This window comes from Pelophylax lessonae (genome assembly GCF_965119305.1).
Source record: "Pelophylax lessonae genome assembly, chromosome: 1".
Classification (NCBI taxonomy): Eukaryota; Metazoa; Chordata; class Amphibia; order Anura; family Ranidae; genus Pelophylax; species Pelophylax lessonae.
This window is the reverse complement of record NC_138768.1, coordinates 553,291,842-553,310,459: the sequence shown is the minus strand read 5'-3', so window position 1 is coordinate 553,310,459 and position 18,618 is coordinate 553,291,842. Positions and strand designations below refer to the sequence as shown.

The 18,618-nt window shown below is 41.9% G+C and overlaps 1 protein-coding gene across 1 annotated transcript; it reads right to left on the bottom strand.

Annotated features, from left to right (window-relative positions):
* Positions 1-127: 127 nt before the first annotated feature.
* RPL36 (ribosomal protein L36) lies at positions 128-7,101 on the bottom strand. The gene is made up of 4 exons (XM_082261117.1): positions 7,039-7,101; positions 3,996-4,089; positions 2,217-2,351; positions 128-310 (listed from the first exon to the last, which is right to left on the bottom strand). Exons 2-4 carry the CDS (start codon positions 4,086-4,088, stop codon positions 221-223), a joined length of 318 nt encoding a protein of 105 aa, XP_082117243.1. The 5' UTR covers position 4,089; positions 7,039-7,101; the 3' UTR covers positions 128-220.
* Between the last annotated feature and the right edge of the window lie 11,517 nt (positions 7,102-18,618).

Sequence of the window (18,618 nt, the reverse complement as noted above, 5' to 3'; positions counted from 1 at the left end):
CACACAGCGTTTGGGGTGCCATTGCAAATCAACGGGGAATTGTTAATTGGCCATTTGTATTATTGGTAAGCCTAAACATGCACATTAAATTTAAGGGTAATTGTACAAGTTCACTCCGCTGCGATAAAACTTTTCAAAATGGTCTTTAATTATGAAAACACAACCCAAATAGGGATAGATTTTTTTTTTAAATGTTTAATTACTGATTTCGCTTTACAGTTTAATCTTTCTTGGCTGCAGCCTTTCTCATGGCAGCCAACACATTGCTGAGTTCTTCTCTCTTTCTCTTGGCCCGGATGTGAGTTCCAATCTGAAAAAAAAAAAAAAAAAAAAATGTACGAAGCTGTAAAGACTAATAATCAGATTTTCAATGAATGGCATTTTTAAAAAGCTGCAATCTCAGACAAGACAAAAAAAAAAAAAAAAGAGAAAATAGGACTTTTGTACATTCTGTAAAATTATTTTCTTAGAGTCCACTGAGGGACCTAGGAATTCAGATACAGTCAGGTTATACTGTCACCTACAGGAAGATAGGGCAATGAAACAAATTTGTAAGCTAGCTCCAGTCAACCTCTCCTCAACCAATTGTGCCTTAGTTTATTATAAGCAGTACAATGAAGGAGTGGGACCGGTCTCCTTTTCAATCAAGTAATGTGCTGGAGCACATTGACAATCACTGCAATCGTGTGTAAAGAGTTAAGCCCTTGTGGTCAAAAAGTAATGGGGGTCACAAAAAGGTCCCAGAGGACAGGGCTGAGAACTCAGCCCCACTTGGAGCTGAGGAAGACTCAAACAATGGGAGTACAGGGTCCCAATTTACAGGCACTCCCTCTACCAGTGCTGCAGCAGTATGGTGGCTATCACTGACTGGGAGAAAAAAGCACATGTGCAACACCCCATCCAGCAGTGGAGAAGTGTTAACCCTTAGGCCCTTTTCACACTTGTACGACTCCAAAGTTGCAGACTTTGGAGTGCATCTTGGATACGACTTTGGCTTTGACCGGTTTTAATGGACAACTGTTGCATTGTATAACATTCAGGTATGACTTTCATGCAACTTCTGAGGGGTTTACATTGAAGTCTATGGCCCTCAAGTTGCAAGAAAGTCAGACCAAAGTAGTGCATGAACTATTTTTAAGTTTTGCATACAAGAATGTGTACCATTGGAAAACATGTGGAACGACATGTCCTGAAACTCTGATTTCCAAAGTTGCATGACAAGTGTGAAAGGGGCCTTAATGTTAAACATTACACCCCAGTGAAAAGGAAACTTGCAATGGTGCCAAACAGTGCAGCCATTAAGGTCATTTCCAATGCTTCAAGCACAAACCGCTTTAGTAAGCGATTCTTCAGAGACAGGGTGAAACCTGGGACTGTGTCACAGCTCTAGACCCAAATAGTGACTGTGGCAATTAGATCAGTAGATTCAGGTCTAGAAAGCACCACAATGCAAAGCCAGTGCCCAAAGATTACATTCCAGGCTAGGCTTGTGTGTCCAATCCAGCAGAATCCAGGTACAGCCTCCAAAGCTAGGCTTAGGATATCGTAATCAGGACAGCTGCTTTATAGGAACCCTCCAGTCTCCTCTATGGAGTGGCGGTTCGATGTACTAACATCAGATTGTTAGTACAGCAGCTCCAACCTGAGCTGTTCATTTTTTTTGTTCAACTCAAAAAAACCTGACAGTGTGTACTAGGCTTTACACGCACATCCGAGGCCAGGTGATGGACAGGCTGTGATGCTGCCTTTGGCCTGTGTCCTACTGGGAATAGTCCACATGCCTTCCGCTGCGTTGCATAAAAGTGCCCCCCCTGCTATGAATCCCAGGCTCAGATTGCCCCGGACCGGCATAGCAGGTGCCGCAGGGTAGAGGGGAGGAGAGCAGAGACTTGTCCCTGACCCAGAAGCAATGTGTATGACAACCCTTCCGGAGCCCTGTTGAGTTCCCAGGATTCAGCAGGGCCGGGAAAGAATGTAATGCAGTGCGAGCTGCATGAAGCCCCTATCCTATCTCCTGGGCTACATATAATTTCAAGGAAGATGTTGCATTTTAGTAAAACTGATTTTCTCTACTCTTCTGGATAAAAGCATGCATTCCTAGCATACAATAGTTTCCATCCAAATCTTCTCACAACTGTATTATTCTTCAATACAGGGATTACTTCACCATTTAAAACATTAGATGTGTGAAATGTGCAGGTTAACATCACTCTTACCCTTTTTTTGATGAATTTAAGAGCTCTTTTGTCCTTTGACACTTTGAGCAACTCCATGGCACGTCTTTCATATGGGGCGAAGCCACATACTTCACGGATCATGTCACGGACAAACTTGGTGTGCTTTGTCAGGCGCTGGAAGACAAATGATTGCAGAAATTATAGACAGAATAATAATTTTCCTGAAAGCAAATATCAAAATCAGCATTTACAAAACTGCTAATGTAAGGTGGTTACCCATTGGCAATAGGAAAAAGCACAGGATTTGTCAGAAAGTTTGACAATTGAAAGGACAATTTTATTAAGGGATCCACAGCTGACTGAAGTTTAGAGAGGAGCTTCGGGCTGAACATGCATTTAAATGCAACTCCACAATTAGGCCAGTGCACTCATCCAAACCAGCCAGGTATCATAAGCAATATTATTGAGCAAATATGTTCTCCAGATATAGATTCTAGTCAATCACAATCTGCCTGGACTATATTTGGCATTGGATACTCAGTGGACATCATATGTTTTTTTCCACCAAATAAAGGATTCTGGCACAGTGACTTGTAACTCTTTTTGGAAGGAGTAAAAATAAAGTATAAAATTTGGGGATGTCAACTTTACATGCTGACCGTGCTTTATGCAAGACCCTAAAGTGGAACTTCACCCTAAAGGGAAAGCTCTGCCTTATGTTCCCCCACTTCCTCTATCACATTTGGCATATTAAAATTGTTTTTGGGATCACGTATTAAGTTTTAATTAGGTACCCGCTCCTCTCTGTTCACAGCCTTTTGGAAAGACGTCACAGGTCTCAGAAGGCTGCGGGACCATTCACAAAGCGCAGCCCGGCTCACACATGTGCAGTACATCGCTGGCACCCAGCTTCCCACAGTAAACATGGCAACACTGGGGACCAGAGGATCGGTGGAGAGCCGATCCAGGTGACAGCGATGAATCCCTGGATAATTAAGTCTTGGGTAGTGACTTTCTTTCTAGGGTAAAAATCCTCTAAATATGGGTGCACTGTGAAACATGGTCTAAAAGGTAGAATTAGGCTTCAAAAACAAAACACTACACACATAGCTTTAATGCAAGTCTACATTTCACAGGTAATGTAAACTGGCAGATATACCATAGAGGAAGCAGTTTGGAGGAAAAGAAACCTACTAAAGCACGCCAGCATTTGAGTGCAGCTGGACCAACTTTTCTGGTTCCAAATCAAACTGGGGGAGGGGGAAAGCACATCTGATGGTCAGGGTTTTACTCAAGCTTCAACTATGTGCCTGGATTCTTCTGTAGTCTAACATGTCCATGGGAAAGCACAATCGTACAACAGATATTATAATGCACATCATTCGAAATATCAACCAAAACCTTTGCTAGCAGTGCTAGGTTTTAAATAGTCCAGCGATTATGTACTGAATGGAAAAAATATAGGTTATATGGGCATGGTAATCCCCCCCCCATTTTGTGCCAATTTCATCATTTGCATGTTCAGACTAATACATTTGCTCACCAAGCATCTACACCTGAAGTCAGCCCATAGATGACAGCCACCAATCACCTTATATAGGCCTCTACCACAACACTATTCAGCTTCAGCAATGAAGACAATGATACACTTCTGCCCAACTAAGCTGTATCCCTCCCTGGGCTGCATGTGCAGGATATCGTTGTACATCTTACACCAACATGTGAAAATGCTTGTTTTGCACAATCATGGAACTTTTACCACTGTCCAAGCAAAGTGGAACCAAACTCAAAACAAGAGACTGCAATTTATATACTCACCCCTCTCCTGCGAGAGTGTCTGGGCTTGGATACATTCTTGGTCACTGGATGGCCTTTATTAAGGCCTACAGCCATTGGGTACCTGATAGCCATTCTGCAGATAAAGAAACATTGTTCAGTTTTCACATATAGCAATATAAAAACACAGAATCCCTGACTTTCACTACAAGTCAAAAACTGACGACACCAACACTCACATATAAAGTCCAGTGATTACCAATTTGTTACTAAAGGCTTGGCGTTGGCTCCCCCAACCCTTTAGGGAGGCTTTTGGCCATGTGACCGCCATGATTGGCTGTCACGATTGGAAAACTGATCGCAAGCAGCGATTGGGAGATTTTTGTTAGCTGCCGGACATTGTGGCAGGAGTGCACAATTTCAATTGTACGCAAATATGCGGCCCCTCGACACCAAGGCCTGGCCGCCGAGAGGCTGCTTATTTGCGTGTGCTCGGCACAAACAGGTTAAGCTGACCACATCGTTTTTTCTGTTTTCAGCAAGAAAAAAAAAAAAAAAAACACACAATCTTCATCTATCTGGTTCATGTGGATGGAGGAATTTCTCCCTGTTAGGACATTGTATTCTGACAGCTGCCTCTGCTACTGTCGGAGTACACTGATGAGTGGCTGCAGCCTCTGATGAAAAACATTTTCCCCCCAACAGCAGAACACTGATCGAAATTCACCTTGTTCCACCGCGACACCCATCTTATTCTGCTTAATTTCAGCAGAAACCTGTTCACAAATCCCCTGCTGAACAGACTGGACATAGCCTGTGTGAAAGGACCCTTGGGGCCTACTAACACAAGCCCCCAGTTGTTTCCTGTGCACCAGTGGTCAGAATTGTTGTGACGTGCCAGCATGTTGCACGATTTACTTTTGTGGGGTTTTTTTTCCACTTTATTGAGCATGCACAATACTAGTACTTTACAACCAACAGGGGAGCTTACAATAATCAGCCTATATTCATGTAAAACGTATCCCCCTTAGCAAGTGGTTTGCTATGGGAGCACCAACTGGGGACTCCAGAAAGAGGATCGGGGCTGCTCTTTGCAAAACCATTTCATAGCAGGTAAATATAACATGCTTGTTAAAAAAAAATAAAAAAAAAGGCTTTACAACCACTTTGTGGAGTTCCAGCCTGAATTACAACATTGCCTGTAATTATTTATGACTGCACCCCCATTCGTGTTTGGATCCTTTTATTCACCATTTTCTGGAGTCGGGAGGTTGCACTGCCATCCAACCTCGTCGTGGTAAGGTACACAATTTCTGCTTGTCCATGGACTCCTGTGATTGCAGTGTCATTAATCCTAGGAGTGAACGGGGAACCCCCCCCACTGCTAGCATTGCGTTATTTCACAACCGCAAATGACGAGATGCTATGCGCCATTTTTGATTTGGCAACCTGGTAGACACAGCGGGCCACGATTCGTTCCCACTGCACATGCGTGAGATCAGGAGGTGCATGATGGGTAGTCAGCTGCATCTAAGCCCGGAAGAAAGTCCAAGCAGGCTTCAGATGCCCACACTAAGGATGGCCATGTGCTGAAACTGGAGTCCAGTGTAAGTACTGAAAGATGCATAAAGACCGGGAAAAAAAAAAAAAAAAAAAAGGATGGCCGGAACTCACTTTAAAAGCTTCACTTATTTTTGTGTTTATTAAAAGTCAGCAGCTACAAAAAGTGTAGCTGCTGACTTGATAGACACTCACCTGTCCCACAGTCCAGCGATGTGGCTGCTGGAAGTAGGGTTGCCACCTCATCCCTTTAATTACACAGGTTCGGAGGCTGATATAATGCACTTAAGGCACCGAGTGAGGTTAATTACCACCTTAATCAGCCAGAACCTGTGTAATTAAATGGTAGTATACTCCACTTTTTAACTTTACCTACAGGTAAGCCTATGATAAGTCTTACCTGTAGGTAAAATAATATCTCCTAAACCGGCACGGTTTAGGAGTTCTTCGCCCTGCATGCAGCCGCTGAAACCAGCAGCGCATGCGCTCTGAAGGTCCACCGGACCTTCATGGCTCTTTGCCGGAAATTGAACTCCCGCCCGCATGCGCGGGAGTGACGTCATTGCGGCTCCGGCCACTCACAGCACCGAACCCAGAAGAGGTTGGCTGCCTCAGGGCCTCGTTCTAAGGTAAGTATTTCATAATGACCAAGTAGGAGATGCATACTAGCACGTTATGCCTTTGTCCTGCAGGGTTTGGTTTTTATGAGGATACAACCGCTTTAAAATATGTGTCCTGGTTTAAAGGGATGGAGGTGGAAACCCTAGCTGGAAGCCACACTTCGCTCGCCCTCATCGGTGCCGACATTGCAAGTATGGGCATGGGGATGTGACCGGGTGCACATGCACGAGCAGCGCAGTGCTTCTCCATTGGTCGGCCAATCTTCTAGGACCCAACATGTCCCTGAAGATTGCAAGGAGGAAGAGGGAGAGGAAAACATCCATTCCTGCTGCCTAGATACCTGTCCCCCACCAAAAAAAATAAAAAACAACATGCCAAATGTGGCATATTTGGGGGAGAGGAGTGCCTAAAGCAGAATTTCCCTATTTGGGTGGAGCTCCACTTAAGTACATGTGGACACACTATCACAGAATACATTCGCAGCTGTGCTCCTCTAATGAAGCCTGTACTCAGAATGGATACGTCTCCATTTGGGATAACACAAACCGCTCCCCTGACATGCTGCTCTCTTGGTCTCAGAGAAATGCATTGAGAAGGTTTGCCCTCCATTCTACTAGTGAAGCCACGGGCCTAGCCTGGCAGGCAGCATGTTCAGGAGAGCACCCTGGTGTCCGGCCATGCCTGCAGGAGCCGCTCACTGTCACCGCCACCACCATCCCAGCCTTGTCCGCTCTGCTACACATTTGCCCCATTATTCCTAAGCTGTAATAAACACACTGCACTCATAATCACACATCCCGGCAGCCCAGGTCCCCTCCTCCACCACCCGATGTGATTTAAGCCGACCACACTGCGGATGGACAAGATACAAAGCAGATTACAGTTGCCTCTTCCATTCTCATACCTCTCAGCTCTGATGGCGTCCACACCGGAAGGAAGGAACAAAACCGGAAGCTCCGTACTTTACTACGCGCCGCAGTCCTCCTACGTACACTGGCGTAGTGATGAAAGCAACATGGCGGCGGTACAGTTACGCAAGCACGCACGCGCAATAGATCATATAGGAAGGAATGGGGCGCTGTTCTCTCAGAATACCGATACCTATCAGATTCTGCAAGTGACGTTCGGACGAGAAAAACGTACTGCGCATGCGCCATACATTCCAACATGGCCGCTATGCAGTCCAATAGGTTTCCTAATGTGACAGAACACGAAGCAGCAGACATGTTGTTACACCCAAGGAACTCTCGAATTTCACAATGATTTTAGCAGTAAACTCACCTAATATACTGAAATAGACTATTTCACCATGACCGAGTGAAATAGTCTATTTCACTATATAATCACAATATAATCACTATATAGTTTGTCGCTGAGCAGTGCGGGGTGTACCAAGATGGCCGTTTCCACCTTCTACCTGCAGGTTTCTCGCTATATTTAATATTTTAGAATATTAATAGAAATGTAATACTGCGATTCATTATATAAGGAGAGTTTACTGCTAAAATAAAAGTAAAATTCAAGACTTGCGTGGGTGTCAGGAGATGTCCGCCTCTGCTTTGTGTTCTGTCACATTAGGAAACCTATTGGAATGCATAGCGGCCGTGTTTGAACGCATTAGGGCATGCGCAGTAAGTTCTAGTCCATACATCACTTCCGGTTGCAGAATCTGATTGAACAGCGTGTTCTATCAGAATACCGCTACATGTCAGATTCTGCAACCGGAGGTGAGGCAAGGACTAGAACATTTTACTGTGCATGTGCCATGCGTTCCAACATGGCCACTATGCGTTCCAATAGGTTTTCTAATGTGACAGAACACAAAGCAGAGGCAGACATCTTCTTACACCCATGCAAGTCTTCAATTTTAGCAGTAAACTCACCTTATAGACTGAATAACAGTATTACATTTCTATTATTATTGTAATATAGTATATATAGTGAGAAACCTGCAGGTAGAAGGTGGGGACGGCCATCTTGGTACACCCTGCACTGCTTAGCGACAAACTGATTATATAGTGAAATAGACTATTTCACTGGGTCATGGTGAAATAGTCTATTTGAGTCTATAAGGGGAGTTTACTGCTAAAATAAATGTAAAATTCAAGACCTCATGTTCTGTCACATTAGGAAACCTATTGGAAGGCATAGTGGCCATGTTGGAATGCATGGCGCATGTGCAGTAAGCAATTTTTGTTAAGAACGTCACTTCCGTTACATTTTCTGATGGGTAGCGGTATTCTGACAGGGCAGCGGCTGAATTTCACACATGCGCGACATATCGCCACCTTATTTGGCACCGTGGGCTCAGGCAACACTGAAGCGTACTGGGTGGAGCAGCTCATTGCACCTGGTTCTTCTAGGATTTGTTATAGTGAGGGGGAAGTAGAAGTGGAGGTTTTAGGCCCCTTTCACACATGGCAGTCTGTCAGCGGACTCCGTTTTTTCTCAGCAGGGGATCGATCCGCCGATCCCCCACTGAGCAGGCGGATGGCAGCTCTGTCTCTGCGCTGTGTGCGGAGACAGAGCTGTCAGGTCCCCCGCTGTTCTCTATGGGGGAATCAGTTGAGAACGGACCGTCTGTCCGTTCTCATCCGATCCCATCTGATCCGCTGGACGGATGGAAAATAGGGTTTCCATCCGTCTGGATTTGATAAATCGGATGTCAGTGGACATGTCTCCGTTGACATCCGATGCCCCATAGAGATGCATGGGGCATCCGTTCAGATCCACCTGAAAAACTGACAGGCGGATCTGAATAGTCCAATAGTGTGAAAGGAGCCTTAATGTTGGCAGAATGAAGAAAAGAGATGGGTTCAGATTACAAACACTTTTTATGCCTGTCCTCTCACCGAATGGTAATCATTTTTACATCAAGGTAAAAGTGTCCAGCTGTGGGTTGCAGTCCAAAGTCCAGTGCATTTCTGTTCACTGGTTCAGGAGCAATTCAGGGCTGGATTTTTCCCTTATTCTGGTATTACACTGTATTGCAGAGCGGCTCGTAGCAGGAGGTCCGTTGCGTCCCGTTCACCATTTCAGGGCCAGAATTCTTGGCTGAATTCGGACCTAAAACAGACCAGAAGATGCACACGGATTTCCTGCAAACCGCTCCGCAGCCATCCCGGAGCTGTGTAAACCAGCTTCATTGAGAGGCGGTCACAGGCTCCTGACATGCAAATTGGATGCGGGGAAAATCCGCATCCAATTTGCACCAAAGTGAACCCAGCCTGAATTCAACCTGAACCGGACACAAAATGCACAGGACCCTTTTCCAAACCGTGCCCGCCCCAGACCTGTGAACTGGCTCTATTGAGAGCTAGTCACATTCACGTATCATGCAAATTTGATGTGGCATAAAACACATCCAATTGGCATATATGTGAACCCAGCCTAAAACCGGGGCTCCATGAGAAGAATATAATTAATAAAAATAAGTAATGAAAAATATTGTAATAAATTATACGCTTATCTTTTTCCATTACCTTCTGACTGGTCTCGTCATAATACACTGGGGTCTTCTCCCAATATTCTCCAGTGGCGAATGGTCCTTGGAAATGTAGAGAGCTGTGGTGACGTCATATCATCCATAGCTGTACATAGTAACCAATCAGCTTTTTCTTGAGCTTGTTCAGTTAAGCTTTGAAAACAAAATCTAAAAGCTGATTGGTTGCCATGCACAGCTGCTCCAGTCTTAGTAAATTCCCCTCTATGACTGTAGAAATTTCTTAAATAAGACGGCTAAAAAAAGATCACCTGGTACTGACAGCTACACTAAACATCCAGGTGAAACATTTGGATATACAACACAGGCAGTCATACCTTAGGCTAGGTTCACACCTATGTGGCCATGGTTTACACAGGCATGAGAGCCCATTCATTTGAATGGGCTGCCATGCCCCGCGACACACAGGATAGAAGTCCCTGCACTTTTTTTAAATCGCATCACAGCGTTCCATTAGGATTATGAGCACCTGCCCGCGGGTCCCACATTTCTCTGTGTGGGTGGTTGCGGTTGCTGGTATTTGTGCAGGTCTCGCAGTGGAACGACCTTCACAGATGTGAACCTAGCCTTAGGGACTGTTCACATGTGTGGCTATACTGCCGCCCTTCTGAAAATAAATCCCCAGTGGATCGCTTTTCAGAGAATGTTTGGCAGGCAGTGAGGAGGCAATATATCACTTCCTCACCTGCTGCTTTAACCCTCAAATCCTGATACACTGCATGTATATCAAGCGGTTGTGGCTTGGCCCCATTCACTTGCTGTTTAACTTTTGCAGTGAAGCAAACCATCATGGCTGAGACACAGATACAGCCCTGAGCAGCTGAAGTTTGGTGTTTTGCAGGGCAGAAAAATGTGTCGCAACCACCCGCTTTTACTGCCCCCGCTGCCTGCATGAACAAGGGTGAAAAAAGCAACATATACAGATATGCAGTATATACAATTTCATTGAGTTCATCTGTGATAATACCTGAAGAAGTTATAGACAACTGCTGAATTGTGGAAGTGATGCCCACATCCTTAGAGTCTAAAATATGTGTACAAGACCCCCTCTAATGGAATTTTTTAGGGCATAGATCAAAGTCAGTTTAAAAAAAGTAAACATTTTATTGTATATAAATTACACAAAGATAACAATAGCCACCCCAGAGGGAACCCGTGTTCCCTGAACTCCCCCGAATCACAATGGGTGCTTTAGAAGAGACCCAATTACACAAATGGATCTTTAGTGACCCTCATCAGTGAGAGGAGTACACCTCATTTCGTATAGGTGACACATAGAGATGAACAGGAGACGTGGCATAGCCAGAAAGTCGCAGAGCAGCCATACCGGGAGGAGCACTATCAGAGTGCAGTATAAATCTAAGTGTTGGAAAATGAAGGTCCTTCCCAGTGTAGAGCTTGCCTGGGTTCCCTCTGGGGTGGCCTTCTGAGCTGCAAGCTGCGGTCAAACAACCAGTTATATATAATTTTATCCATGCAATTATTTTCTATTGTTGTACGGCTTTAACTGAATTAATGCACTATGTAGCCTTGTACCCCTGAAGAAGAAAAAAACGTTGACTTTTCAAAACGCGTTGGGTGTCTATCTCTGGTACTCACAGCTCACTTAGGCAACTACAACTATTCATATACAACCGCATTGTTTTTATTTGTTTACTATTGTTCTCTTTGTGTAAGTTATATGCAATAAAATGTGTACTTTTTTTAAACTGACTTTGATTTATGCCCTAAAATTCCCATTGGAAGGGGTCTTGTACACATACCTAAAAAAGAAGCTTTAGAGCACTCGAAAACTTGTATTTTTCAGAATTTTAGTTAGTCACTAAAAGGTTCCACTTTGACAATTTTCTGCCTTCTCTACGTTTGCATGTAAACAAAGGGAAGTCCCTTCTTAAATAGTGGAACAAATGATCCCATTGGAAGACCACCTGTTTCTATGATAACTGAAAAATTCCTGAATTCCCACCAACTTTCTGTAATGGAGACACTGGACACCCAGACAAATACAGAAGGCAAATCTCCCCTGCAGGACACAGACAACAATTAAAAACCTGACAAGGGATACTTGTTCACTCTAAAAAAAAAAAAAAAATAAAGTTTTAGCTTTACACATACTAATGATGTTCTGCTTCATCCAAATAATAGAATCTGATTTAATTTGTATTTTTATCGTGCTTTTTTCCCGTGGACTCAAAGCCCAGCCATCTTGGGTGCACTCAGTTGAGCCAATTAACCTAACAGCATGACTTTGGAGTGTCGGAGGAAATCAGAGTACCCGGAGGAAACCCACACAGGCACCGGGAGAACATGCAAACTCCAAGTAGATAAGGACTAAGGACCCCAGTGCTGCAAGGCAGAGATACTGGGCTCCGAGTTTCTCAGAATACTTCACCAAAAAAAATATCCTTTTGATCAGATTCATCTGAATAAAAAAATATGTGATCAAGCGCCTTGGATGTAACCTTGGATAAAATTAAGGACTATACACATATAAGATCAATTGATATATGGGTGGGGTCTATAAAAGATGCTGCTGGTTACCTGTAGATAAACTACATAAAGACGGAAAAATATAAAAAAAAAAAAACTAGCGCAAATTCTATTTAGACCCAATTCAAGCTCAAATAATTTATATTTATTATCATTTTCTTGATGGACTAATTTAATCAGACTATATTAATTTTTAAGGTGCCAGTATAAATAAAAAACCTAGAGACTGCAATTCCCAACTGATTAACCTAGTTAGGTAAAACTGTATAAGATCAACAAATTTATAAAAGTAATCCTGCTCTCTGGAAATTATATATATGTGTAAAAACCATATATTTCTGTGCAAAAATGAGTATTAAAAATATATAAATTAATAGGCTGATAAACTATCAATTACATATATAATGAAAAAAATGTAACAAAGTGATTGTGTTGTTTGAATTATGTTGTGCAAAATGTAGCAAAGATGTAACTAAAAAATCCTGGAAAATGTGCTTGATTAAATGAACTAACCACTAGATGGCAGTGGTGTGACAAAATGGAAAGTGACTATCCTGTAAGCTTCTATGAAGTAATTTCATACAAATACAGTATGTTCAATGATTATAAAAAACTGTTAGTGTCATTATAACCCCGTGCTATTTGTGCAATGAAACTTGAAACAAATCCACCATTAAAATATACAAAGCAAAAAAAAAATATATGTTGAAAAATAAATAAATATAATTATATTTTTTTATTTTTATATTTATTTATATATATATATAAATTATTTGAGCTTGAATTGAGTCTAAATAGAATTTGCGCTAGTTTTTTATATTTTTCAATAGGCTCATTTACAAAGCTTTACACAAACCCAAGCCAATCTATTGTTAGCCATGTGACTAATTTTTACATCTCATTGGACTAAACTGAAAATAACTGTCACATTTTAAAAAGAAATGTCCTTATACTGCTGTGTTAGCTTTGTAAATTGAACCAAATAGGGGAAAATGGTTGTGAAGTTGTTATAATTATGACGGTGGGGATATGTTTGGCAGGCCTTTGGTTGGAGCCACTTATTCCTTACAACAAAATGTTTATATCCTTTACATTAACCACTTAGGTGTGTCTATGTAGATTACTTTGTTTTTAACAAGTCTTATGCCTAGCTTGCTCCTATGGATAAGAGGTCAATACCCATTGGTGAAGACTGTATGAGTGGGCAGCGACTGTCAGAGGACGTAAGAGAAATGTTTATATCCTTTATATTAACCACTTCTGGACCGGAAGGATTTGCCCCCTTAATGACCAGGCCGTATTTTGCGATTTGGCACTGCGTTACTTTAACGGAAAATTGGGCGGTCATGCGACGATGTACCTAAATAAAATTGATGTCCTTTTTTCCCCACAAATAGAGCTTTCTTTTGGTGGTATTTGATCATCTGTGTGATTTTAAGTTTTTGCGCTGTAAACAAAAAAAGAGCAACAATTCTGAAAAAAAAAAATATTTTCACATTCTGCTATATAACATTACCAAAAAAAAAATGATTTAACATTTTAGGCCAATTTGTTTTCTGCTACATATTTTTGGTAAAAAAAAAAAAATCGCAATAAGTGTATATTGATTGGTTTGCGCAAAAGTTATCACATCTACTAACTATGGGAAAGGTTTATGTCATTTTTATTGTTTTTTTTTTCTTTTTTTTACTAGTAATGGCGGCGATCTGCGATTTATTGCGGGACTGCGTCATTGTGGCAGACAGATCGGACCCCTAGCTGACATTTTTGACACTTTGGGGGGGGGGGGGAACCAGTAACACAACTACAGTAATCAATGCTAAAAAATATGCACTGTTACTGTAATAATGACACTGGCAGAGAAGGGGTTAACACTGTGGGTGATCAAGGGGTTAAATGTGTCCCTAGGGGCGTGTTTCTAACTGTATGGGGTGGGGCTTGTGGAATGACCATAGAGACCTGTGATCCTATATAGAAGGATCACAGGTGCTCTGTGATCATTCCAGGGAGAAGAACAGTCAGCTGTGTTTACAACAGCTGCCCGTTCTTCTCTCTCAGCGGGGAGCGATCATGGGTATCAGGCGGCAATCGGAACCCCCTGCCCCGTGCATCAGGGTCCCTTAGCTGTAGGCAAGCGACCAACGTATACCTACGTCAGTTTGCGCAGGAGAGCCACCCTGCCGCAGTATAACTGCGGCGGGCGGTCGGGAACCGGTTAAGGGACACCTTTTTTCTGTGCTTCCAGAAACCACTGTATGCAGAGCATGTACTTTAATTAGGGGCAGAGATGTATAGTAACTAAGTAGAACTACTTCACTACTGTACTTAAGTACCGAAAGGCGGTATCTGTACTTTCCTAGAGTATAATTTTTTTCTCCTACTTCCACTTTTACTTCACTACATTTTTTCGATGATTTCAATACTTCTACTCCGATATTTTTTTTTTGTGCTGCATAGTTACTCGTTACTATTATAAAAATGACCACTGCCAGAACAGTAGATGTCAGGTTTCATGAAGTTCAAAACAATGTGTATAATGTCATGTGTAAATCAGCGCATACGAAAATAAATGCTACTGTATGTATAAATAAAATGGTCTACATATCTGCTGTTAAGGGGAAAGAGAACCTCCCCCAACCAAGGAGAGTCACAAGCGTACATAGACCTTTTTTGCTGGTAAGAGGCTGATTTTGCTTTTATCACTGGAAGTTGAGAGCACAGGTTTTGCAGTTTTGTTTCACTGGAAGAGTCTATTTGGATATTATTTTGCACTTACCTTCATCCGCCGGGTAAGGGGGAAACCCACAAGGTGGTGGGAGTCTGCACCTATTATATGGAATAGCAGCTGTTTGATTCCTGCACCTTTGAAAATATATTCATCTTGTTTTGTCACATATATATGGTATTATGGCATTATGGCGTTATATATATGGACTTTTTATTGACTTTGATTTCATACACTCTTCCTTTATTTCATTATTGGAATATATTGTTGTATATCACATTGGTTTATACATGATTTTGCACACCAATAAGCTGTGGAGAAAAAAAACATGCAGGGAAGAGAAGGAGGGATGCTTTAAAGGGGGAAGGGAGGGACATACTTTATCTGTTTTTGTTTACAAAAAGTTACAGCCAAAGGAATTGTGATTGTCCTTTAGGTTAATCATTTGAAATAATAAAAAAAAACAATATGATGTTCAAACTTTTGACTTCTTTCTTTAATAACTACATAACACAGTACTTGTACTTTTACTTTCAGTGCTTGAGCAGCACATTTTTTTTAAAAAACTACTGGTACTTTTACTTTCAGTACTTGAGTAGCAAAATAAAAAAAAAAACTACTTGCAATACTTAAGTACAAAAAATGTTGAATACTTTAGTACTTCTACTCAAGTCACTTTTTGATGGAGCACTTGTACTTTTACTCAAGTATGGGTTTTGAGTACTTTATACAAGTGTGATTAGGGACAGGGAATTCCCCTAATATGGGCGTGATCTCTGGGGGTTCACTGAAAGCAGGACCCTAGTGCAAGAAGCTGGCCATCTAGCTTTTGATCTCTGGTTTTTTTTTCAGCTATCTGTGGTGGATCAGAGACTTTTTGCGCCGCAATATGTGTACCAAAATCTTGGTTTTGGAATGGATATTGTCTTGAGTTTTACTCCCTATCTTCCAGTTCTGTCCCATCATATGCGTCCATCTTAAGTGTGCTTCTATGAACATCCCAGGTTATAAATGAGAATCCCGAGACTCAATTCAATCTGCAATTCATTCCTGCTCCACTCAAGCATGCACACCTCGACCCTTAAAGCGGAAGTACAGCCTAAAACCATAAATTCACCCCTGCAATCCTTAATGTGAGCTGAGTTCACCGTTATGTGTCAAAATTGAAAAAATCCTTTATTTTGCAGTTTTCAGTGCTGTCACATGATTTAAATTCCTCTTCCTGCTGAGTCCAAGAGCAGCAAGTGGGTGTAGCACTAAGAAATGTGTGATTCCCTGAGCACTACCTGATTAGCTGCTGGGTGAGGAGGAGGAGGAGGGATCCCTGCCCCTGGTATGTGTGCCCTGATGTGATGAACACTGTTATCTGTGGGCACCCGCAGGGGTGTCACTGTCCATGATCAGCCGTGGTTTCTGGGACACAGATTTGGACAAGCTTGGTTTGGGAAAGCTTTTGAAAATTTGTGACTGTCCAAATCAGGACAGTTGGCAACCATGTATATGCGTGCGCTTGTAATCGCAAGTGCTGGTGTTTATGCACAAAAAGCCATGCACACCGCATTTTGTAATGCATGGGGAATCCTAACCTACAACACCCCCATTACTGGGAAACCATCCACAAAATACAGTACAACCAGAATGGACTTATTATGTTGATTTATTAACCACTTGCCGACCGCTCACTGAGCTGGTACAGCGGCAAAGTGGCTCGTTATCGTCCAGGGACGTAGACCTACATTGCTGGATCCAGCCCCCTCTTGGCGGGGCGTGCCCGCTGTATTCAGACACAACGGGAGCCGGGCCAGGGGAGGAGAGACGGTGATCACCGCCACTCTTCCCCGATCGTCGGGGATCGAGTGAGGAAATCCGCCCACTTGTGTAGACAAAGCGGGCGGATCTCCTCTGTGACAGACAGTGACAGATTACAGGATTCAGCATAGCTGAACCTGCGATCTGTGTCTGTGTCACACAACCCCCTCCCCCCACACACGTCAGTAAGCATGAGGCATACATTTAACCCCTTGATCACCAATAAAGTTAACCCCTTCCCTGCCAGTGTCATTATTACAGTAACAGTGCATATTTTTAGCACTGATTACTGTAGTAATGTCACTGGTACCCCCAAAAGTGTCAAAAATGTTAGTTAGGGGTCCGATCTGTCCGCCACAATGTCGCAGTCCCGCAAAAAAAATCGCAGATCGCCGCCATTACTAGTAAAAAAAAAATAAACAATAAAAATTACAAATCTTTCCCGTAGTTAGTAAACGCGATAACTTTTGCGCAAACCAATCAAAATACGCTTATTGTGATTTTTTTTACCAAAAATATGTAGCAGAAAACAAATTGGTCTAAAATGTTAAAAAATTTGGATTTTTAAATTTTTTTTGGGAATGTTATATATCAGAATGTAAAAAATATTGTTTTTTTTTTTCAAAATTGTTGCTCTTTTTTTCAAAAATTAAAAATCGCACAGGTGATCAAATACCACCAAAAGAAAGCTCTATTTGTGAGGAAAAAAAGGACATAAATTTAATTTGGGTACAGCGTCGCACGACGCAATTGTCCGTTACGCAGTGCCGAATCGCAAAATATGGCCTGGTCAGGAATGGGGTAAAATCTTAAAGCGGTTAAAAATACGCTCATTGAGAATTTTTTTGTCAAAGACATGTAGCTAAATACATTTTGGCCTAAATATATGACAAAAATTTAATATATTGGATGTTTTTTAACTGTCAAAGTAGAAAATATCAATTTTTTGCAAAATTTTCGCTCTTTTTTTATTAATATCGCAAAAAATGAAAAGCACAGAGGTGATCAAATACCAACAAAAGGAAGCTCTGTTTGTGGGAAAAAAAGGACGTAAATTTCGTTTGGGTACAGGGTTGCATGACCGCGCAATTGTCAGTTAAAGTCGCGCAGTGCCAAGTTGCAAAAAGTGGCCTGGACGTAAAGCAGGAAAATCCTCCGGAGGTAAAGTGGTTAAAGGCAAATAGGCAAAATGGCCATTTTGCAAGGACATTTTCCTTAGCTTAGAATGAGGTGAAACTTTCAATCACATGCAAAAAAAAAAATACTGCTTTTATTTATTTTCCTTGCATGTGATTGGGTATTCTTTGCAAAGTGAATTGTCACGACATTCTCCAAACTAAAGGAAGATTACCTTGCAAAGTTCACAGCCCATTTGCTTTTGGTAATCCAATATCTCTCCTGTCTGTGTAAGTCATAGAAGGCTTATACATGCTATACCTTGTAGGCCCACTAGATGGAGCCATAATACCCTTGTTTGCTTAAAGCTGCAATAACTGCAAACATTTTAATAAATTGCAATTTATCAAATCTTAGATGCAGTGAATGCATTTGTTTTCTTTTTTTTTTTTAGGCTTTTTTTTCCTTTATTTTTTTTACCTGTTGATCCAGCCAGTTAGTCTGGTATTGTTGATCTTACTTTAACAAACCAGTCTGTCCAGACAAAGTAGCAGTTAGACAGTTGAGACAATTGACTAATACTGACAGGGGTGTCTACAATGGTCAGCTTTTATTTATGTAAAACCCAAAAGGGAAAAAAATTGTTGCTGTAACTGCTTAAAAAGTGTTAGTTGGAGTTTAGCTTTAATTTGTTAGTCAAATCCATCTAAATCTGCTAGCCCAACACTATCCTACTCCAGACTGACAATGCTGCTGTCCAATGGTGTCTGCTTTACTACTTCATCCAGAATGCAGATACTTTAACTACCAGTTCACACTGTGTCGACGTCAGACATTGCATG

Coding starts and splice junctions, on each gene's coding strand:
- RPL36 (XM_082261117.1), bottom strand. CDS start 4,088: ATGGCTATCAGGTACCCAATGGCTGTAGGCCTTAATAAAGGCCATCCA. Junction 2,352..3,995: donor GACACTCTCGCAGGAGAGGG/GTGAGTATATAA, acceptor TTTGTCTTCCAG/CGCCTGACAAAGCACACCAA. Junction 311..2,216: donor TTAAATTCATCAAAAAAAGG/GTAAGAGTGATG, acceptor TTTTTTTTTCAG/ATTGGAACTCACATCCGGGC.